This window comes from Amphiura filiformis, chromosome 1 (assembly GCF_039555335.1).
Source record: "Amphiura filiformis chromosome 1, Afil_fr2py, whole genome shotgun sequence".
Taxonomy (NCBI): domain Eukaryota; kingdom Metazoa; phylum Echinodermata; class Ophiuroidea; order Amphilepidida; family Amphiuridae; genus Amphiura; species Amphiura filiformis.
The window spans coordinates 59,914,120-59,938,918 of NC_092628.1; the positions used below are offsets into that span (position 1 = coordinate 59,914,120).

A 24,799-nucleotide genomic window follows, 5' to 3' on the forward strand; every position below is an offset into this window, starting at 1 on the left:
AATTTGTTTTGTGCATACAGACCCTTATGTTTTATTCAGTGCATAAAAACCTAATACTAATAGTGGAAGAAGTACCATTCGATGTCTTGGGTTATGTAATATGTTTGAAGTTTACTTTAATAATACTTGAAATTACAAGAGTCCTATTGGTTTTATTTAGCAAATAGGGTTAAAACATATATTTGGCAATGGCAAAAAGTAAACATGCGAGCTACTTTTCGTAGAATCTGTTCAAAATAGCCGTATAATCAATAGTATTTTGAGCCGGATGAGCCCTGTCAGCGAAGTCCAGATAATCTTATGGTATTCTAATATATAGGTATCAGCTGATAATAAATCAATAGATAAATGTGTCATGGAATGTTATTATAGAATATAACATGAAGCAGCTAATGGACATTGTCACCTCATACACACAGGTCTTTGGGTATATCCTGTTTGTCCGAAGGGTCAGTACACCAAAAAGGTAGGGTTTAGGGTGTTTTAGGAAATGGTTGAGGTTAGTGTTAGGGATAGCATTAGGTTGGGGTTAGGGTTAGTGTTAGGATTAGGATAAGAGTCAGATTGGAGGATTATGGTGTATAATGACCCTTCTTGGGTTTTTGGACTAATGACCCTTCATGATACTATCTTCCTGTGGAAGTACGTGTTTTTCACATCCCACATATATCTCAAGAGTTGCATGACCTGTTAAATTATGACTGAAACATTTGTGTGTTGGAATTTTTTTCTGAAAATTGCAATCTCCGCCTGAGACATTTTGAGTGCTACAGCAGTTTGCTTGTCAGTAGTTGATGAGATGCTGATAATAACTATGTGACTTGATTCAATCAGCTAATTCATGTAACTTTAATATTGTATCCTCAATCAGCAAAATAATGTGGACAAATTATAGCAACAATAGTAGGTGTGTATGTTAATTCGTCCAAACTTCAGTGATATTTGGTCAGCATCACCTTATTTGAACTCATCCCCACTTAGAGGGGCTCTGTGCTGGTAGTAGTCAGTGCTATTTGGCCAGTGTCAACTTATTTGAAGTCATCCCCACTTGCGGGGCTCTGTGTCTAGTAGTCAGTGATGTTTGGTCAGTGTCGCCTTGATTTGAACTCATCCTCACTTAGAGGGGCTCTGTGCTGGTACCAGTCAGGAGCCCTCAGGGAAGCGTGATATTCAATAACATGTTTTTGACGGTAACTTACTTGATTCCAAAGAACGATATTTATTTCTAAAATGGTTGTAGTTCTTGTTACAAGGGTATAGTGTTTGAGGTATTAAAAATAGTATTCTTTGAAGTATGCCATAAAGTACAGTGGATAGGTGATAAATTTGATGTTGGCTTTCTATTTCTAGCATCCAACTCCACCAATGCTATTGCTATTTTGGTTGAGTAACACATTTTTGATTGTATGTTAGATTATTTATTTTAAAAGCTTGATGATTAAGTTGTAATTTTGAACAAAAAGCAGGTTCAGAGCCAAAAATCAGAGTTGCCAACTAGTACTCTTTGTATTATTTTGTACTGATATACTAAATACTGAACAAATACTGAATAAATATCGAAAAAGTTGAAGAAAAGTGTGAAAATGTCTGTGAGCATGCTAAAGTAAAAGTATTGAGAATGTTTTTGTCAAATGAGAAAAGCAAAGCAAAGCAAAATAGGATTTTCTGGATTTGTTGGAATTTGGTATAAACTGTATTATTCTATGTATCTAATTCTAAATGATTTTAATAGAACTAATGCATTTAAACTTGACTTGAGCTCACTGAGGTATTGATCCCTGTATTTTGAATAGCCTTAATTAACAACAAACTTGTTTCAGAGAGTCATGAACTTCGTGAAGTGATGAAAGGTACAGTGGGAGACCCATAGCTTTCGGCTTTGCTGAGTTCAGTCATGGCATGCTCCCTTCTAAGTGTGGACTGATGAGCATACAAAGTCAGTTGCTAGCAGTTGGTTTGTAGAGCATGTAGTGATTATAAATGTGTGTATTTATGTTTGTCCCTATGTGTCCTTTGCCTCACATATAGGCCTACATGTGGAATGTTCAAATTGCAAGTCTAACTTGTTTGTTACAATTCCTGTGGCTAAGTAAGTCTTTATGTAAGTGATTGATAGGATTATTAAGTAAATCTTCTGAATGATATACACATATAGGTTTACATCATAGTTATGTCTTTTTGAATAAGAATGCTATAAATCACATTATTATGAGCTGAAATAAGGGGTTAAGGACTTGCACTTGAACTGATGTGTCCCAGCCAATTAGGCACATAGTATATTGATGGTAATGCCCCCAAGAGACACATCCCTGTATACATCAAAATGGGATGAGTTCCTTTGGTGGGTAGTTGCTAAAATGTAAGATGCAGCACACCCTCACTCTACATGTTTTGGCAAAGAATTCAAAACAATATTGATTGAAATCACAAATTTTAGTTTTATTTCTGGAATCTGGAGTAGTTGCATAGTGTTAACATAAAGCACACTGATATGCCTGGTGGTATATTAAAAGTACTGTTTACATAAAATAAATGCTTTACTTTGTCTTCATATACTTTTTAGAGGGAATGCTACAATTTGAGCAAGTTGCTTATAGGGCTATTTTAGATCATGTATTAGACAGTTACCAGCAGTAATGATGTTTTCACATCATTGTTGTTGACTTGGATGACACCCTCAACAACAAGTTATTTACACCAACACAAGTATGGCTGTAAATATTAGGCAAAAAAAAAGGTTTGTTTCAAAGCTTGCGTGCACATTTTTAAAATCGTGAGATTTGAAAAAAAGAAATGCAGAAATTTTTTTATTTAAAAAAAAAAAATCATTTTTTTTCCAGAAAAATTCGGCGAAAATCTGACTTTTTTTCTCCAAATGAGAAAAATACCAAGTCGGGAATAATTGAAAAAAAAACCGCATTACGCATTTGTTTTCAAACCACTCTTGAGCTTTGAGACAAACTTTTTTTTTTTTGCCTTAAAATATTGCTTTTTGTTGCAGCATGAAAATACCCAGTTAAGTTTACAGCATTGTGCAGACAGTTCAGGTGATACATTGACCAAACTTGATAATTCTAGTAAATCATGAGGACCAAGCCACTAATATGACTCCCAATTTGTCAGGTTGTAAATTATCTGGCAGAAAAATTGTAAGAAAGGGGAAACAGTATAAAGGGAAGCATAAGATAATGTGACATTTATATGACATTTCATAGGTTACAGTTCAGGAAAATAAATTACATTTATTTCTTGCATAAAGACCAGTTAAATTTTATTTTCAATTAGGGGGCCTACCACTTAGTTTAGACATACTATTGTCACGAAACAAGAGAAACCAAAGATTTCAAACACAAAGTCGAAAAGTTGCCACCAAAACACAGCTATTGGTATTGTGCGGACATTTTATAAATAAATTTTAGAAGTGCAGCAACGACACCACTTGCATTACATTTCAGATGTTAAATGTACGTCATATGCAAATTTTTTGGGAAAAGAATCAAGCATTTTTATTTTAGAACCATTTTCTATAACTGGTGTTTACATGTAGTTCTATAGAGAGAGTCCCCGTTGAGGGTGCTATAACCTCCATTTTAGTAGCAAAACTGCAATTTCAAAAAAAATGACCAATGCTATTTTTCTGCAATTTTCAGAGTATGTAGTATGAACATGTAGAAATATAATCAATTTGTTGCCCTACATGCTCTTCTCTGGAAAAATATACCTCAATGATAATGAAACCTAGGTGATCAGCTCAACTTATTCATAAGGTGTACGTTTCCAGGCTTTGTACGAACTGCTGAGGAATATATAAACAGAAGTTACAGAACAGAACATATTTTGTGGAAATTGTGTATCAGATGGATGATGGGAAAAAAACATGAAAGTCCATGAAATAATATAGTTTCCTGTGACAGTGATATCAATATGTGAAAAGTCTTGTTTGTTTATTCACAACTTGATAGATGAGAAATATGAAGTATATATCAAAAATCACAATGATGAAGTAACTACAAACCGGAATCAACTTTGGAGGTGTTAGCTCCCTCAGGAGCAGAATCATTAGCTAACTAAAATAGAGAGGAAACATTCATGCAGCTGTCAATAATAAATCTAGGTAGGGATAAAACATATAGGGGGGGCTTATGTATTGGATAGGAGGCAAATGAACAATATTTATCATATGAAAATAGTAATGATGCTATTAAAAAAATACTATGTGCAGTTGTGCACTTTTAAGTTGTATTTTGGTTCAGGATGTGGTTGGTTCTGCCTGCCACAGATGAGTTATATTACACAGTGAGGTGTTGTAAGACCATAATTTCAGACCTCTTATACTAGACCCAAATGGCCAAACCCAAATTACAGGAACCTCAATATTGACATCATCTATTCAAAACTATACACTTCCCTGGAAGTAATTGCTTTAGCTAGCTTACAACTATTAATACCATACACATATTGCAAAAACAGGTTTATCTAACTTGTAAGGTGCTTGTACTTTTTGCCCTTTTCTTGTCTGCATGTATCTCAAACCAGTCCAGTCCAGCTCCTGATGGAAAGTGCAGTACTTTTTCCAGCTCAGCTGCAAGATGAGAAATGACCAATTGAGTCTCATGCTACATGTGGAATATGACTCTGAATCAAGTTGGTTGATGTTGAATTTGACCTTCTTGTGCAGTGTTGTCATTGTACTGGCGCTAATGAAATTAGTCTTGTTTGTCCAGTGAATCCATCTCTTTCTGTCACTCTATGTGTAGAACTGTGAGGGCACTCTTTTGGGCAATGGTAATTCCAGCTAGTAATTAGGGACCGTTCACAAACACTTGTAAGGGGGGGCCTGATGCAAAAAAAAATTATCGTAGACATTTTTTGGGCCCCCCCTTTTCAGACCTAAAAAATTTCAGGGGCTCCCCTCTTTTTGACATGAAAAATTATGGGTCAACCCCATAGAAAAGCATATAAACTCATTTTTTCCAGGGAAATTTGTGGTCATTTTTTCAGGGCCCCCCTTAGGAGGGTCAAAAATTTTAAGAGCCCCCTTTTTGCATCAGGCCCCCCCCTAACAAGTGTTTGTGAATGGTCCCTTATGCTGATGCTTGTAACTATGTGACTATGACTTTGCATTTGTTTCTGGGTTTGTTTGTTGTTAGATTTATACTACATTTTGTGTGTATTGGCAACTTTGAAGAAAAATATTAATAAAGCTTGAACTTAGGGATGCACCATTAGATATCAAGGGGGCCTAGGTAGTTGGGGTCATGACAATTTTTTACTACTCCTCAATGAGCAAAAATACCCTGAGCAAACTTTTCTAAACACTATCTGGTACTAGTCCCCCCTATTTTAATCTAGAAGCGCAGTGATTTATAATGTGCTGCGCACATGTACAACGTCTAGATGGTGATCCACAAGCCTCAACACACTTTACACGTTGTCGTCAACCACTACAGCCCCATATCATTCCACAAACCATTAAACAGCATCGCATGGATTTGCAGCGAAAGAAGCGCACACCCTAGACATTCCACAATTAATCTTCGCAGCCAGGATCAGCTCCCCAAGTTTCATATGGGTTACAACAAGACACTTAGCAGTTAGGGAAATTTCAAGCTAACTCAAATTTTTCCACGAGAGATTACTAAACCACCACCAGGGTTCGAACCCACAACATCTCGCACCATAAGACGAACACCTTATCGATTGAGCTAACTAATGGTGCATCTCTACCTAAGAATGTCTTGTGAATCTGAATCAAGATGTTTCAGGCAACAATACTTTTAACAATTAAACGTGGATAGAACTTGATAATAATTGTACATAGTGTCTTTGTATTGGAATGCTAAAGACAAGATAGGAGATAATCCAGATGGACCCATCGCTAAAATATAGTTGATGGGTGTGATTCATCACCCAAACATCCATCTTCTGTAGACCCATGCAGCAGGCTGGGATCTGTTATCTGTTGCTCATCATGATGATGATAAAGGATGAAAAGGGATTCGTGTGCAGCACACGTGTGGCGTGTGCTGGCTTGTGCTCAACTCTTACACAGTACCTTCACTGATTGTTGTACTTCTCATTACAGATGCAGTTTTGAATGTGAGCTCCATGAGTGTGCAAGAGATGCTAAGTCTGTTGAATTTGACAGTTTAAGATTTGAAGTGATTAATCGCCTTGCCACCTGTCACCGCAGTCAGTGCCTAGTGACAGAGCTACTAAAAAAACAATTATTGGGCGGGAGATTAATAGTTAGGCTACATTTTATGATAACCAATGATATTTATTTGTTTTTCTGAACAGGAAAGATTCAAATTTCATGCTTTATTTTTCAGTTTGTAATTACATTTGTGTGTAGGCATGTCAGTGGAATGCGAGTCTCGTCAATATATTGTCATAAAAAGTATTTTCAAACGAAGCATTTCAGCATAGATGGAAGTGGCTGTGAGATGCACCAATCTCTTTGCACGGGTGTGTTCAAACCAGTTGTCAAGATACCTTACAAGAGCTAATTTGAACATGTATATTTTGAACAGATACTTTTCACAAGGGGCTATTTTGTGAAATTTGTAGGCAGATCAGCCTTAGATCGAGGCATATTTTAAAACTTTGTGTGAACACATTGTATAATTAAAATGAACTGTGTAGAGCTCTGCCATGAAAGAAAATTTCACATCTGTGATATTTAATGGTTTCCACAGTTTTTTATTCAGAAACAAATAAAATAATAATTAAATATAAAAACAATGAATTTTTATTAAGGCAAGTTGGATTGAAATATACACCTATGGCAGTTCTTTAGGTTAATATCTATTATTATTTATCCGAATATGCAAAATCAGGAAGTAGGACTGTCTAATCAAAAGTAAACTGGTATAAGAGTCAATCTGTGATATGTTGTTCATGTCATCATGGAAGTACTGATGTCATATATAGTGATTTGCTGATGAGGCAGCTGAAAATGACATACTATGTGCATTAGGGAGCCTTATATCACTAACATGAGCTGCCGGGCCCCAATGGGCTAACAATTCTAACTCATTGATAACATACTCATGTGCCTGCCTATCTGACACACCCTGGAAGCACAGTCATTTATTTGCTGTTGATTTGTGCAATTGTTTGGTACAAATGAATCATTCTATTGGATGGGCTAGTAGGCCTAGAGTTAAACTGAAAATAATGATAAAAAAGGCTTAAAGATATAGACATGTTAAAAGCTTCCCCTTCCACCATGCATATTGTCTTAAAAACAATTCCACATAGAAAGATTCCTTAGATATGTGGGACTGGTTCATTGCCAATTCGACTCATGTCCCCCTCCAAGTTGAACTGAAAATTTGCTACTTGTATTGACTGCCATGCTTCATGCCTTGATAGCGTACATTTCAAAGGGACCGCTCTCCCTAGACTCTGAATCATTTCTGTAATGTCACATATTTCTTTATATTGAAAATTATATGTATATTAGTCTCAATATATGCAATTTCTGTCAATTAGCCTAAAAACACAATTTATCCTATTAGCTTTATTATTCAATCAATTTCTTGTGATAAATTGTAGCAGGCGCATGATTTTGTGTTGAATGAGCAGTAACATTGATGTTGACTGAGACATTGGAACCACAGGATATCATTCTTCATGTTTATGAGGTGAAGCAAGATGACATTTTACTACATCTATCATGTCTATGTTGTACAAGTGGTGAAATATTGGTAAGCTGGCGATTTACTCAATTGATGCTTTGATGATAGGCATTTGGTGAACCAAATCAAACTTTGCGATGATAAAAAAAAAGAAAAATTGGTGATCATTCACTAGGTACTCTTATAAGGTTTCTAATACCCTGGCGCCATACATGCCCAATCATATATGTATGCACACACACACTATTAAGATGTTGTACTAAATAGTTTGGAATCTACCTTATTTGTATGTCACAGATTCGCCCAGCCAGGGCCGTAGCAGGGTTGAAAAATGTGGGGCGGCCATGACAAATGTGGGGCGGCCATGACAAATGTGGGATGGCCAAAATACAAATATATGTCAAAATTGAAATAAAGATATAAAGAAAAACATTACAAATTTCTCAAAAAGTGGGGCAGCCATGGCATCCCGGCCGCCCCGCTTGCTACGGCCCTGCGCCCAGCAAATTGATTTGTATTGCATGCTTGTTTGCATTTGATACCATCAGGAGAGCAATTTGCATCATACCAGCAAAATCTTTGAAGCCCTGGTTGTAATGAATTGAGGAAACATACACCATGTGTATCATAGCATGCTCACCTGAAATGTGTCAAGCCCCATCTTTGCAAATTTGTACACACACGAAGTCGACAGCGAGTCACATTGAATAATACACCATAAAATTAGATTTGTTTATCTCTATTCATAGTAATCATAGCTCACAAACATGAAATACTTGTTCACAATGCAACAGGGTAATCTAATATAGTAGGCAAAGAAAAGAAGATGAAATTAATGCTGCTATTAAATTATGCAGTTGTGATTTAGTGTCACAATAAATGGGTCAGAAAGTACACCTGTCTGTCAGACCAGGATGGATGTATCTTGCTACTATCACAGCCATCTTCTTATTAAGATATGGAGAGAGGACGCTTGCAGATGTTACATAAACTTGACCAAAGTTATTTATTTTCTTGTGTCATATGATTTCAGATTGTTATTATCCATAGTTTGGACAAGACTGGATGACCAATTGACTTTGTGCAATTTGGAAAAGTTGAGATTTGTGGGCGTCAGTTACTGGAAGGACTGAGTAACTAAAACAGTTGTCTTGTCAAACTAGAGGAGTCCTCAAACAAAAATTACAAATTATATTGACTTCTCACTTTAGGATTGAGGAGGGATAAAAGATTAATGGTGGACAGAAATGCCACTTTTCAGGTTTTAGCCTGAATTCAAGTTTTTGTGATTTTCAGCCCGTTTTGGGGCTTTTTAACCTGCATTCACTTGCTTTTTCAGGTTTTTCTCACCAGTTTTTTGAGTGAAACTGAGTGGCATCTCTGGGTGGAGTGTTGTTATAAAACCAAAATCATTTTATATGGGTATCTATTTTTGGTGAAATTACCCTTAGACATGAGTACAGGCTTGACACTCGAGCTGCACAACCCATGGAAAAATGATGGATAAAATGTTTAAAAAAACCTATTTCCATAGATTTACCTTTACAAGTGATACAGTTGACACATACGTAGCAAATCTGTGTCTCATTTTTGATCTTGCTCCGGAAGAAAGGAAAAGCACAGGGACTGCCCAACAATGTGTTAATACCAATCTTCAATAACCAAGTGGACAAAAATGACTGAATTTTATGACAGGTGGTAATGTACTTGATCATTACTGTGATCATGAATTCAAATAAATTTCAAAATAATTTCACTTTTTGAATGCACATTGTTGCATGCACAGGCCCACATCATGAAACATACTCCCTTGAGGGCGCTTATCAGATTTAATGTGAAATCCTGGATTTCCACTTAAATTTTGGTATAAATTTGTCTCTGACAGATCAGCTTTTTATGTGCCTTGATTTTGGAGTTCCGATGTTTACCCTTAGCTAAATTAGCTTTGATATTAAAGTCATATCATTTTGAACACAGTTTGGGTGTTCTTATTGGCCGTTTTAGTCGATTCATAGACATTGAAAAAGGGTTTCTTGAAGAGTCTTTCCCAGCCTCTGTATTCATCACTTGGAAGTGGAATAACTTCACTTGTTACAAAAAGTATGAAGTTTCCATTTCATGTGTTGAAACATGGGAACACAATTTGAGATTCGAACTTAGTATTTGTAAAGTTGATCTTCATCATTTCATCAAGTTTTGAAATAGACCTTAGATAAATAGCTACAGTGAAAAATGGAAACTGCTCTTTTATTTACAGTGCAAAGGTATGAACCGTGAACTGTTGCCTGTTGGGTGACGTTGTTTATATTGGGACATATCTGTCACCTCACAGATGATATGTTGGTTGTTTACAGTGCCACGTGCCAAACCCTAGCTTCATCCATCAACAATGACCAATGCTGTACAACCAGTTTGCTTTATGAAAAGCCGCTTCTCTATCTATTTTTTGAGAGGCAACCAAAATGAAAGTCAATGTAGGCAGCAGTTCTCAAAAAGTATGTTTTGAAAATTGTCATATATTTTTAGAGTTCCGTATTTAATTCATGATGGGTTCTTTTTATCATGAGGCTAATAACTTTATATTGACTTATCTGTTATTATTATGTTACACAGTTTTCAAGCAATTCATGGGTGTCAGGATGAATCTTCTAAATTGATTTGCAGCGGGATACCACGTATTGGCTATCAATTTCCATTGGATCAGGAGCACAGTGGTACCGGGACATATGCAATGATTCAATTGTGTGTCCAGGGCACGTTGGCATATAGCTTCAGTTACACTACCAGATTCCTATTACTGCCGCCCCAGAGGAACATTTGGCACTCGAGAGTACCTGTGTGGGTACTCTTGAGTACACACATCGGAATCACACACCCCTACTGGATTGGTACTGCATTGGTACTCATAAAGTAGCTGGGCAGCGTTGAACCTCTGAAATCAGCAGCAGTAGGAATGTGGCAGTGTGTATAATGCATTCCTATGTTATGTAAGGGTTATGACTTCATCCCCAGGACAAATCTGACAAAACTAGGGTTGTTTTTAGTGTCTTCACCCTCTTCTACTCATCATGAACCCAAACACTAAGATGAATTAATGGCTAAAACATTCCACTAAAGAATTCAAAGAACTATATTACTATAATTCATTAATTGATGTTGATATCAAGGGGAACAAAAGAGATGCTTTTATGGTTGGACTATATAGCAGCACAGATAAAGCAGTTGGTCATTGTGGCATTTGTAAATATCACAAGTTCATGATCATGGATATTATTACTTGACCAATGTAATCTCTTATGTAATTTCATTCAATATATTGTCCAATAATCATTGACACATGGTGTGGTGGTCGGTGACCATAAAGATGACCCAGATAACATGCAAACCTGAAGGGCAGGGATGTTATACAATGTATGAGATCTAGGCCTGCTCAATAGTAATGCACAAAATAAAGTTCATATATCTTTGATTGATCAGGAAAGCAAATCCAACTGACTTCAGCAATTAAAAAAGATAATTACCAGCTGATTCGGGCAAAAACAACCTCTACCAACATAGAGCTAGCTTAGTTTGTGATGCCCCCCTCCCCCAAATAGTGTGTCTGACATATACATTTATGTCTAAGCACCAAATGCATTTCATAATGTTTAGCAACACTCATTAGCTCAAAAGCTACTGCTGATAAAGCATCCTGAAATAGGTGTCTCTTCAGGAGCTTTAGTTGACCTGGACACCTGGTAGTTATCCACAATGTGGGAGTATATGCAGCAAAAGCTTGGTTACCGATGAGAAACTCAGTGAGTTCTTGGCTCAATATTAGAGAGAGATACCATCTGAGCATGATGATCTAAGCTGCCTTTGCGTAACTCAAATTTGAAGCATATTAATGATATCCGATGGAGCTTTGTGATGAGCTTGTCCTTTTAAGTGTCAAGCAAGTATCAGTAAACTTTTGGTGTTATCTTTAATAAGAGGACTTCAGGCAGCACAGCCTGTGGTATCCCTGTCATCTGTAATATAACAATATAGATTGTAGAATTGTTTTTTGTCTTCCAATGAAGTTCTCAACATTTGAAAGGGGGTTTGAACTGAGTTTAATTGACTTCCATTGTGATTCAGAGACTTCCATGGTTAGCCAAGCTATTCCCCCCTTTCCTTCAAATAGTAGACCAAATGATGAAACTGAAATAGAATGTTGCAAGTAATATTGCATGAGATGATAGTGTGACCCACATTACAGATCCCATCTTGAGGGAATCACATTCCAGACAAGTTTGGGTTTATCACTTAATCCAAAAACCAATCTCTCTCCTTATCGTAGTTATGATTCCACTTATTTGAGACAGCTTAATAAAAAGCAACCAGTTTAGGTATTCAGGCAGCAGATACTCCCTTAGTGATGTGCCTCTGAGCATCTAAGTGATTAACCTCTGAGCCCTTAATGTGCTGGCGATGTTACAAAGATATCTTTTGGCTCATATTAGACTTATTTGACCAATTTGACATCATTCAGTTCATGCTAATGTCTTAATGGTGGACATCCATCAAAGCTCAATATGACTGCTTTGAAAGCAGGCTACTGCTAAGTGGTATTCTATTTTCATATTATAGCAATCTTGAGATCCACCAGGTTTGCTTCCTATTAAAATGATATTGCTGTGATCATACAGTATATGCTGTGACTTGCAAACATTATACTTATTACTTCAAGGAACTTTGATGTGCAAGAGCAGCAAAAGTTTTATACAATGTGGTATTTTGGTGTACTCTTTAGCATCTGTGTCTTATGACTTGTCCACCAGCTTTGCTCTAACTGAACCCTGTGAAGAGTTCTCGTAAACCATTTATCATATTAGACAAACAACTGGACAAAATGGCAGTACATCAGCATTTTCAATCCTCTGAAAATGTTTCTCCTTTGATCATGCCAACATATTCACTTGTATTAAATGACTTCACACTATATGTACCTTACATCTTACTGTCAACTTTAAATACATTTCTAACCAAAAACCTTTTTGATATTTCAAAAGACCAAGTCTTCTGTGATTCCATGCATCCATGCATCCCCGAAGGCCTAAAGGCTATAGACAGCTTTGCACCATAGGGATTATAATAGAGCAATTGTGCTTACTTCCACATCAAATGATGCCTACCAATCTCAATTTGCCCCAGTAGGATGATGCCCATCTATGATGGATCAGTCCTACAAGGTATGCTGTCAGATTACAGCCAGGGGGCAGCTAGGAGATACAAGAAGGGCAAATCTGTCATAAAAATGGCTTTTGTAGATTGACCCCTCATAAATGACTGATTAAATTTTCATTTAATGGATTTCAGCCACTCAACTGATGTCCATTCTTAATACTTTACAGTGCGTATGCCTGTTCTTACTTGCTAGAGTTTGTGGTGTCAATGGCTCACATGGTGGACAAGAGAAGCAGGCATCAGGGGAAATGGACCTTGGCATCAAGTTCCCCTGGGATATCAGACCAACTCATTAGTTACCTTTCTTAATCTGATAAAAGTACAATCTTTTGTTTCCAGTACTGACACACCCTTCAGAATATGGAAGATATTAAAAGAGAGAAAAAAAGAACAGAACATTCTTTTTCGCTTTTAATAGCCAGCTATTTCTAGCAAACCAGGTAGGAGGAGACAGTCATTCAGGCAGAGCGTAGCTAGGGATATGGGGAATGTTCTAAGTCCTCTACAAGAAGTCCACTTCATTCATGCTGATTTGCCACAATTGTAACTACAATTTGGCTATCACACCAAACAGACGAACAAACCAACCAAGGTTTCTTTTTATGCTGCTACATGCACAAAATATCTACTTTTGGAAAAAAAGGTCCACTTTCTCCAAAATCTGCCCACTCAAAAAAACAACCTCTTGGCTACTTCTGGCCCCAGGTTACACTGTACAACAGTACTATGGCAGCTGGAACTTGTGCAAGTCTAATATTAGACTTACAAGGACTGGTATAAGTCTGCAGATTGCCTGAAGCTAGAGACAACTTTGCACCAATGAGATTAAAGATCAAGTCATTTCAGTCATCACACATTTTGATTGATTACTGCGTTTTCCACAGAGGCAGATTTCTTTGAAAAGAAGATACTGACTGGATGGAAATATTATCGTGATTATGATTAATATCCTAGCATCAGTATGTTGGCAATTGGTCACTTTCAAGTTATGGTCTGCATCTTTCTTTTGATGTAGTGAATTTACAAGAGGATCCATGTTTGTATACAAACATTTAATACATTTAATGTTTTCCCAAAGCTTTAATTTGTGGTTGAAAGGCTAGCATAAATTTGTTAATTTCTTTTGCTAGTAAATTAAATAATGAGCTTTTCTGTAAATGTGTTAAGAATAACTTGATACAAGTTACACATATTAGTTTCTTTATCACTCATGAAAGTTTTGATTTTTAGTGCAATAATGATGAATGGTTGAAAATGAATTGAAAAGGTATGTTTTCTTGTGCACAAAGTATTAATTGCAGAGCTATTTGTGTTACTGGATTGCTAATTACTTTACCAATGCAGAACTTCAGATGCTGCTTAAAATTTATGTTTTACAAACTTGATAGATACATTGATCAATACTATGAGGTTATATTCAAGAGTTACGGGTTCATATTATAAAAATTTCACATTAAAATCTAAATTAAGTCAAAAATACCTATTTCTATAATTGCAAATATTTCATTTTAAATATATGGATTGATTATTGAGCTTATTAGCTAAACCAATAACACTACACAACAAATATCTGTTGAGTGTGTAATGTATTAATTTTGTCTTTAGTCATGTAGCAAAAGTAAGTTTTGATGTTCAACTAAATAATTTGTCTTTGTTTTATTCTTTTGTTTTCCACAGGTTGGATTAGGCAATTCTTCAGTAATTCATTTGAGGATCTGATGTAAACCTGGAATCGTAAGCCTTCCAATACATAAACAAAGTGTCTTTGTGGGTAGTTGAGGTGTGCCTATCATAGGTACAACCATCAACACACATATATACAACCATGTCCATGGATCTGAAATTAATAACCACTATGGAACCTCCATCTCCATTGGGGATGGACACAAGTAGTGTACAAAGCCCGGAAGCTCCGCAATATACGCTTCTGGACGATTTGGAAAAGCGTCGTGCTCCCATGGCTATGATCACGCTACCAGGTACTAGCATGACATCTCCTACGCATCAACCAATGGCAGGCATTCAAGTGACCAGTCAACCAGTGACCAATATACCAAAGCCAAATCAAATGGTGACTTTGTCCAATCCATTAATGACCAATATATCCCTAGCTGGACAGCCTATGGTCACCACTATACCCACATCTAATATACAGACTATAATAGGACAACCAACACCCGGACAGACATTTCTAAATCAAATTGCAGCTGCCAATCAGCCCATAATTGGTCAACCTATTTTGGGACATGTGGCTGCTGCGAGTCAACCATTCAATCTTAGTCAATTTTTTCAAAATCAGCCGTTTCAATTAACAACCAATCAGAGCGGCATACAACCTGCCACAATGACTGTGTTAACTACGAATCCGGTTCCAAATGGACAATTACCGCAGCAAACAGGTGTTGTAAGGACAGGTCAAAGTTTACTACCGGGGATAACTAATGTTACCATTTCTCCGGCAACATCAATGCAGACTGTAACAGTTGTGGCTGCAAATCCGGTGCCAAACACATTGGTGCATCACACATTAGCAGCACAGCCTCAACAACAGCAGCAGCAGCAGCAGCAACAACAACATCAGCATCAACCACACCCACATCTCCAACACCAGCAGCTACAACAGCATCAGCTGCTACAACACCAGCAATTACAACACCAGCAGTTACAACATCAACACCTACAACATCAACATATACAACATCAGCAACAACCACAACAACAGCCAACATTGGCTGGGACTGCAAGAGCATTACCAGGGCAACCCTTAACAGTTGCCCCAGTAACTGTAACTCAGGCAACAGCTACTATGCCAACTGCAACTTTAGTGCTACCGCAAATTCAAATTAGTGATCTTCTGGTGCCACAAAATGAAGGACAAAGAATTGTTGTGGAGGAGACATCTTTAACGGAGGATATGGACAAAAAGAAAGATGGTAGGTATTTTTCATACTGCATGAATTCCAACTTATTATACCAGCCTATTTTGATACAATTAATGTTTTTCTTCTTTGAATCAATCTTGCTCAATTGTAACACATAATTGATAGTGGTGGTTGCTGCCATCTTTACAGAACATCACTGATAAAGGAGTGTTGTTTTGCATTCTGGAACAAACAACAAATGAGCATGATTGATAAAAAAAAGAAAAACATTAATAGAGAATTATTGTAGTTTTGTAGATTTGATTTTACAGGTGAATAGGAGTGGAGTTTCTGCATGGCAACCTGATGTGACTAAAGCGGTTAAATTAGAGAGTCTGGACTCAGTCTTGTTTGTGTGTCATTTCTGGAGAGCTTAAGGTAAATTAAGTATTTCTTGGCAAAGCTGGAACATGCGCATTGCGTCCATGTAGGGTACTAAGCGTGTACGCAGTGTAAGACGCGTGTATACTTTCTTCTGTACCGCACTATATGCATGTGTGTTTATCGCGGAGCCACTAGCGTTTATATTGTTCCAGTTTGGCCAAGAAATATTTAATTTACCTGTAAATAGTGTGCCTCATTATTATTTGTGAGCCCAGAAAACTTATTATGCATCTAGTGTGTAACGTCTTGTGCCGATAACGCATGCTAGGTGCTAAATATGCGTAAAGATGCAAATTATTGTTTGATTTGAGGTATTTTCCAATAAGTGCCAGAGGTTCACTATTCTGTTTCTGATGTTGACAATCCAACATGACAGATTTCCCATAGCATTACACACAGGATTGTCTGGAGTCTGGACTCTCTAATGTAACCTCTATGGGTATAACAGGCAAGACCTGATTCATCCCATCATCCACCTGTACAAACCATAGCATAATCAAGTGATATCAGTATAACTCTGAGAACTAGACAGACAACAGAAAGAGGTACAAGTCATGTGGCAAATGTTCTTGGTCTTGCATGAACAGACATGTAATTCATTTGCAAGTTCATGGGTACATGTGTTTCACTGCAGCTGAGTGCAACCAAGAAAATATGGTGAATTACACTGGATTTCAGGTAAAACAAAATGTTAACATTTCAGTGTGTTCAGTTTGTCACATGAGAACTGCACTGACAGAATGGTATACGAAATGGTACTATTATTGTAGTTTTGTTCAAGGTGCTCTCTTAATACTATGGCCCACCAATCTTCCAGGCAGCGATGATACTACAGAAGCTTAGTTATGAGTACAGACCACTACCGTGTCTGTGTTCTACATATGTATCAGAGAAGATTATCATGAGAAACAACTCTGGTTCTACAAACCGCTCAAATTGCAGTGCGTTCAACTAGGTATATATGAACCACTGTCAGTTTACAACCCTACGTCAGTGAGGTGACATACTACCAGTGTGCTCTCTCCGCAGTGTTTGTGGGTTTTGGGTGGAGACTACCTTGATCAAGGCTACTAAGTACTATAATTGTTGAATGAAACTCAAATTTGTGGTGTGTCTTAAATTTAAGACATTGAAAATGCACCAAGCAAGACATGTCTTAAAAATGAGAATAAATATTGAAAGAGGAAAACAACTGCAAGTTCCAATAAACTGAACATTAGAAGTTAATTCAAAGTTGATCCAATAAACAAGTGCAATACGAAAAAAATTCTTAACTTAACATAAAATCATCTGTTGGCATATTAGCAAAGTGTCATTTTTATGATGCACCATGCTAGACATGATGAATGTTCTGTCACAAGGGTGCTATTGAGCACCCGCCATGTAACTCCACGAACCATACCTGACTGGGTCAGATGGAATCATGATGGTTGAATAACTGCATATGGGTTCAGTAGGGAACCTATCATCGGCTAGCGTGATAAGATATATGGGATTTGAATGATATTACTTGTTATGAGTATGTAGGTATCATACATAGTTGAATGGGAATACCTAATGAATTACCAGAATTGGCCAGAATAATGGTATTTGAAGTCAAAACATTTGTCCTCGGTTCCCCGTATCAGTGTTGGGTCATGTCTTGTTGGCAGTGCTCTTATTGAAGTACCCAACATTGGTAAGGGGAAGTGATTCAGGGATAGGGTAGATATGAAACTCCCCATAGTAAAAAGACTCCAGATATGACAAAGTGAAGAAGGAAAAACAGGCGAGATGTGGTTCCATCTAAGTATTGGTTGAACTTGGAAATGTATGGATGGACTACCTGTCAATATATAACAAATATTGAGTTTTTAGGAGTGGTTATCCCTGTGACTTGAAAAGAGCAGCTTAAAACTCCCGTAAATTCATAACCAAATGGCAATGTGCAATTTAAATCACTCTTGGCAGGTCTTCTTTTCAGAAAAAGATGATATGTTGCTTGCCACCAATTTCTGAAATTTGAAGCTTGGAAGGAAAATCATACATTGTACAACACCACACACCTTAAAATAAAGTCCTTCATTTGAAGGTGTTTTTTAAAAGTATTGAAAACTCCATTGAGTTGGATAGTCTGAATTTGTTGTTAGCCTATTGTTAATCCATGTAATCAGTTGAAATTTTCAATAAATTTGATACATATCCCTTCAATTCATAATAAGGCTAAAAACAAAATAAATTTATGGGAGGGTTGGTAGGTTGAACCCGACCCAAGATTTCTAAATCACGGAGGGCAACCAAACATTTTTTTGGCCTAATGATACTTCTGTCGGTATTTGCAGTTCCAAACTTTGATTTGTTGTCAGCTACTTAACGCGTTTTCAACTCCATATTGTTTTGTCAGCAGCTTTACAGCTGCCATTTAAAGGCCTATCGATAATGCATGCTATTGGTTCAAAATGTCCTCATCTGTAAACTTGATCAAACACACTTATGACTCCACCACAAATCCACACAAGCAATGAAAATATTCCGGAAATAGTCCATCCATCTGTCACAGATATCAAGTTTTGTTGTCAGTTTGTCACTCATAGGGTGATTTTGGTGAAACTTTATAGGCATGTTTTTGCCCAGGATTGGCAAGAATCAACACTATTACATGAAGAGATGGCAGGAAAACTCTGAGGATTATGCATACAGTTGTATTGTAGACATCCTTATGATTTAGTATATGTCTGGGTTTAATAACCAGTAATATTGTTGTCTGAATTCTTAATTTCTCTCATCTGTTTTGGAATCATTGTCTGAATTTGTTGACTCGTCATCAACACTCTGAAATCCCAACATTCTCTTTCGCAAGGCACAGTTAAATAACCCCAATTCATCAGTGTACAGTTCTGATACTGATCTAAAGATTGTGGAGATGAGATTCTGTACTCTAGAACACACAGACTAGTTTTAGTAATGGAGGGTCACACATGTCGGAGAACAGTGAACATGGGAGATGAGAATATGAGAGATTTTATTGAAATAATCAGATGAATCACCAAAGCATGGATATTTGTCTGAAGAAAGCAGATGGCAACATGTTTCTTTTAACTATTTTCCAGAGTATCAAATTTGGCCAAGTGTTTGTGTACTGTCTTTATTTGTGGAAACAATATTATGCTTCTGTCTCATCTTGCACATTCTCAATGTTACGGTGGTCCCCATGTATTGATATTTTATAAGCAAAAAATGTTGACCAAACTGTAAACTTTAATCTGGACTACAACATATTATTGATATGATGAATAATTTTGCCAAACATAAATCGTAAAAATTTGTACAGATCATAGATTTTACAGACCTTTAGACACATTTTTGTTGGTCCTATAGCGCTATCAGTGCCCGAAGAGGTACCGATGACACTTTTTATCGTACCCTGAATATTTGTACAGTGCATTTGTTTTTTTATTTAAACGAAAAACAATAACACTATGCAACTCTTAATTATTATGCTTGATACAATTTATTATATCTCCAGGGAGCAATGTTAAGAGTCATCGGTACGTAACCGGGCACCGATAGTTCTATAGGACCAAATTGAACGTGGTGCCTTTAGACATGAGGTAAAAGTTCCTACTCCAGCTTAAAGGAAGAGCAGTACTAGCTGAGTTGTTTGGTCAAGTTGACAAAATAATATGAAGAAATGAAATATTATAAAGCAATGATCTATCATACTCACTGTGGGCAGTTGTATATAATTGATTTTGTAGGAGGCCAGTGTACCTGCAAAGTTTGTGGGTCAAGTTCTCTTATCATCTTCGTTATCATCATCGTCATCATCATTGCTGCTATCATCATCATATTATCATCATCATCAACAACATCTAAATTCATCTTTATTCAAAGGAACTTGGCTGTCTTCACCTACTCACTGTGAGATGGATTTCTTTGATACAGATTTTAATACACATCATGATCTCTGGTGAAAACTATTACATAGGTTAGATATCAGTCAAAATCATCTCATAACCCTCATTCATCAAGAAAAACTCAAAAAGTGATGTAATGTTGAAGATGTATACCAAGTGCATACAAAGGTCATTTTGTTAGTGTAGAAACATATTGGTGCTAAAGATCTATATCCTGACAGATTGGCTAGCAAAAGGTCCTAGTGCTTGATTGTATGGTGTGGTGTGTGTGGCCAGTATGTTAGGTCAGTCAAAGGAAGGAAAGTTTGTATTTGTATATTGGTAATTTAAGTGAAGAATAACAGACTGGTGTTAGGATATGGATAAAGGATAGCATGTTACTAATAGTTGAACTCAATTCATCAGCTAGGTTAGATGTGATACATAATAAACACTCTTGAAAGTCTATCTGTTTATGGTAGCATGATTTTGATGAAAGCTTTAACATTTGATGATCCAAGCGCATCAAGTTTTATATATCAAGTTATATGTGCTTTCCATATCCTTATACATAATAAACACTCTTGAAAGTCTATCTGTTTATGGTAGCATGATTTTGATGAAAGCTTTAACATTTGATGATCCAAGCGCATCAAGTTTTATATATCAAGTTTTATGTGCTTTCCATATCCTTGTGCATGGATTTTGAGGTAAATAATCCATGCATCATGGATAAAACTTCAGGATATTTTCTCAAACTTTGCTTTTGTAAAGGTCTGTGACTTGAGATTCATTATTTCTTTCAAATGTAGCATTTTAGTGGTATAATAAATGAAAATAGTTTTAACCCCTTCATTAAGTGACCCAATACTTTTTTGTAACCATAGTAACCATTGAAGTATGCGGACATACCTATTTGATCACCTGACATTAATAATGTGACTGAAACCTCCAGTCTTCAGCAGGGTTGTGTTGAATTTACCTTGATTTGTGGTCAGTTTTGGTAGATGTTCAGTGATTGTCTTGTTGGCCTGATTTAATAAAATTCATTACTTTCAACATACCCAGATGAATGAGAGTGTACTTCCTCAAACGTTTGTGAATGGAAGCATTTTACTTGTTACAAGTGCAGGACATGCCTATTAATCTTCATAAGAACTAGATGTGGTCATGAATGGTGAAATTCTAGCTGGGTATCAAATTTATCTTCAGTTTTATTATATATTACCTTTGAAATCCAATAGCCTTCCTTGCTTGGGTGTAATTTCAATAAAAAGAAGAGGAAATGTAGGGCATTAAGTTTGATATTTAGCAGAAGCTGACAAAATGATGAAATTGATACTAAATATGAGATTGTTTACAACCAGTATGCCCCATGAATAAGGTGTCACTAATGTCTCATCAACATTTGAAGTTTGGAGATGACATAGCTGCCAGGCATGCAAAAAATTTGATATTCAAAGCTATTTGAAATGTTAAAAGCTTGTTCGGGTTAGTTTTGCACCCCCCCCCAAATTTAAGACTTCATGAAAATGGTGTTTTTCAGCAATTTATTTAGGTAAAGATTCAGGATTTGGGAGACAGGAAAATGGTAATAATCATTCAGTTGCCCAGCCAGGGGATTGAAGGAATCACTCCTGTTGACTTCTGAAATGCTGCAATTCCCAGGAAATTGTTGCCCCTTTTTTAAATGAAAAACATTGTCCACAGTATGTTTCATCTGAAAATGAGGTTCTTTAGAATATGACTGCAATTGAAGAAGGCAAAACTTTATTTTAGGTAATATTGTTGCATACTTGTGTGATTCCCGGGTTTGATTACAGTTTAAATGTAAACCCATTGCAGGCAAAACATCACTGTACTTGTTCACACTAGCTACTGAACTATGTATGAAGGAGTAGAGTTGTGTACCAAGAGTGGTTTCATTTGCCCCTCAAGGCAGCTACTGTGATGAGATGTGACCGCCAAGTCACCTAGCAAACTTACTTCACCTACTTTCTGTGCCCCCTTTTTGTCATTAAATGTTTTACCATTTCTTGATGTTGTTTGTATATCCCAACGAAGTTCCAACTTTTTGAAACCTCCATCTAGTATTTTTATCTCATCTCTAAAGAAGTAACATTATGTAAAATCAGTATGAAAAGTGTGACAAACTGATTTTTTTCATGCTAAAATAGAAGCAAACATTTGCAAGTGACTGACACACTTGTGAATGTATAACAAATATACCTAACAGCAGTTCATATTTTCTTGAATAAAACTCATCATTAGCTATTTTGTGATTTGGTAGTTCACAACGTCTTAAGAATGGTAGTGAGCTTTAGCCAAAACTGCATTGCTCAATTCATAGCGAGCGTGTAGAAGAATTAAAATATCACAGATATACTTTTATAGGTGATGCGGTTCTTGAGTTACGTTGTATAGCGGGCTGAAACAACAACACTTCTGTAAAGCGTACATAACTCATTTAACAACAATAAATTAAGCAAGTTTGCAAAGTATTCGATTTGTAGAATGAACTTTTGCAAAACATCAAGGTGTTATTTTTCAAAAATATATTGATCTAGATAATGAAAATCGATTTTTAGGTTGCTTCGACCAACAATACCTCATCCTGGTATTTTCTGACCTCTTCAAATATGATTGTGAAAACAATCTTTCTGTTGAATACAATGGCAGGCAGCTAATCAATTTATGGAATTTTTGTGATATAGGCTATCTGTAATAATTGTAATCTGTAGAAGTTGTCCTTTACCATTTGTTTAGATGAGGATTGGGTGGTGAAAACTGATATGAGAATCTGGGATCACAAAGAATAGCAGCAGCCTGATACTATGCAGAGCATTCCAGCAACAGATTTCAACAGTGTATCACATTTAATCGTAGGCATGTGGAGCTTGCTGGCCCTGCCTGGTAGCTAGGCTAGCTAACCCAATCCACCAAGCCAGCCAACCAATACCAGCCTCGCAAAGTAACCCCATGGCATTCTGTACCAGGGTAGCAGAGTCATCAACATACACAAATTACACTCCTATCTATTTCTATCTTATGAAAGTATGGAATAGATTGATTCCAATCAAAGTGAATAATAAAATGGGTTAAGAGTTCACAAGGATCCGGTATACACTCAAGTATACTTAGATGGGTCGTAAGACTTTCGTATTAAAGCGTTATCCACTGATGCACATGTCGTATTAGCAATCGCAACGAGGGACAAAAAAATCGCTAGTGATTCAATGCAAGTAGCGATGCCACAATGCTACCAGCGTTCAATTGTGACTATCGATGTCGCTAGAAAGTGGTCTTGAAGTCAACTGGTTGCGCTTTGTAGCAATTTCTGATTGAGAAATCAGGAATCACTTTTCAAATTAAGTGAATGAACTAGATTTGACAACATCACCAAAAATGCTACGCTTATTGCATCTGCTTAGTATTATACATCAGGCATTACTGTTGCGTTATGAATTAGTTGAAGTACCTTATGATCAAGGGTTTAATCAACTGGTTTATCTTGATGTAGCATAGAATATAAAATGAGCAATTCAAGAACATTGTCTTTCAAACAGGCCTAGAAATAAGCCAGAATTTCTCAGGGCCATTTGGGCCCTCGATCATAAATGTTTGAGGGCCCTCACAAACTTTTGTGGGCCCAAATTTGGGCCATTGGTTTTAACCTATGAACCCCACAAAAAAGTGAGAAAAATTGTAAATTTTTTGCGGGCCATTTGGGCCCACTGGATGTATCTTTTGTGGGCCCTCACTAATTTTCGGGGCCGACGGCCCTTGTGCCCTCCATATTTCGAGCCCTGCTTTCAAATTCTAATTGGAACATGTAGAATACACATAAAAATTTACATTTTTGTTCAATAGTCCCAACCTGAAAGGAGACAAAGCGAATGCTTATGGACAAAGTTAGTTTCTCTTCATCACCATGATCACATTAAAAGCAAAATGACACGGGATGTACCTTTACTCTGTCGATTTAATGATAGATTTGAAGACTCATAGTGGGGATTGCTCTTCAAATCAGTATGCTCTGATTAGGGCCAGCATGTCATTATTTGTCCAACTGTCTCTGACCAAAAACACCGAACAGTATACATTACAACTTGAATCACATTAATAACAGTGTTGAAAAGATTCCACATATGACAGCCTCATATTCCATACACTGTTCATAAAAATGAACAAGTGATACTTACGAGTAGCAAACTTGGTTCTCTAGACCATAGTATTGTTTACAGCACAAGCTTTAGAGGTTGAAATTCAGTAGCATGCATCTGCATATAGGTGACATTGACATAGATATGAGAGAATGAGTTTGATGCATTTCTTTGCCAGTGGTCTTCATAATGTCGGTCACCCTTGGAATAGTTCATCATTAAGTTCTCTAATCTTATTACATTTTTTGGTGATGGCTTTTTTATTATCCATGATAACATTTCACACCTTCGGTGACATTAATGCAGCGACTACATACCGAGTTAACAGTGAACTTGATTAAGGCTCCTGCTGACCAGTTTCAATGAAAAAAATGGTCAAAATATTTGTTTTTGTACATTCAATCAGACCCGTTCAGATCTGAATGAAGCCACATCGACAAATGTATTCATGTGGTCTCTCTTTTCTTTCTTTCTATTTTGACCATTACGATATATTTTGTTGTTCACTGAAAAATTTGATTTTCAAATTTATTTATCCACCTATCAAATGATTCCCCTTCAGATGACAAAAGAACTTTATGAAGTTTTTTAGTTCACAGAAAACC

The 24,799-nt window shown here is 36.6% G+C and overlaps 1 protein-coding gene across 1 annotated transcript in view; it reads left to right on the forward strand.

Moving 5' to 3' along the window:
• The window catches only part of LOC140149974 (uncharacterized), a 176,032-nt gene that overhangs the window by 50,804 nt on the left and 100,429 nt on the right, over positions 1-24,799 (forward strand). Inside the window, 1 exon segment of the mRNA XM_072171979.1 lies at positions 14,529-15,784. Coding sequence (XP_072028080.1) covers positions 14,677-15,784 — 1,108 coding nt within the window. The 5' untranslated portion in view covers positions 14,529-14,676.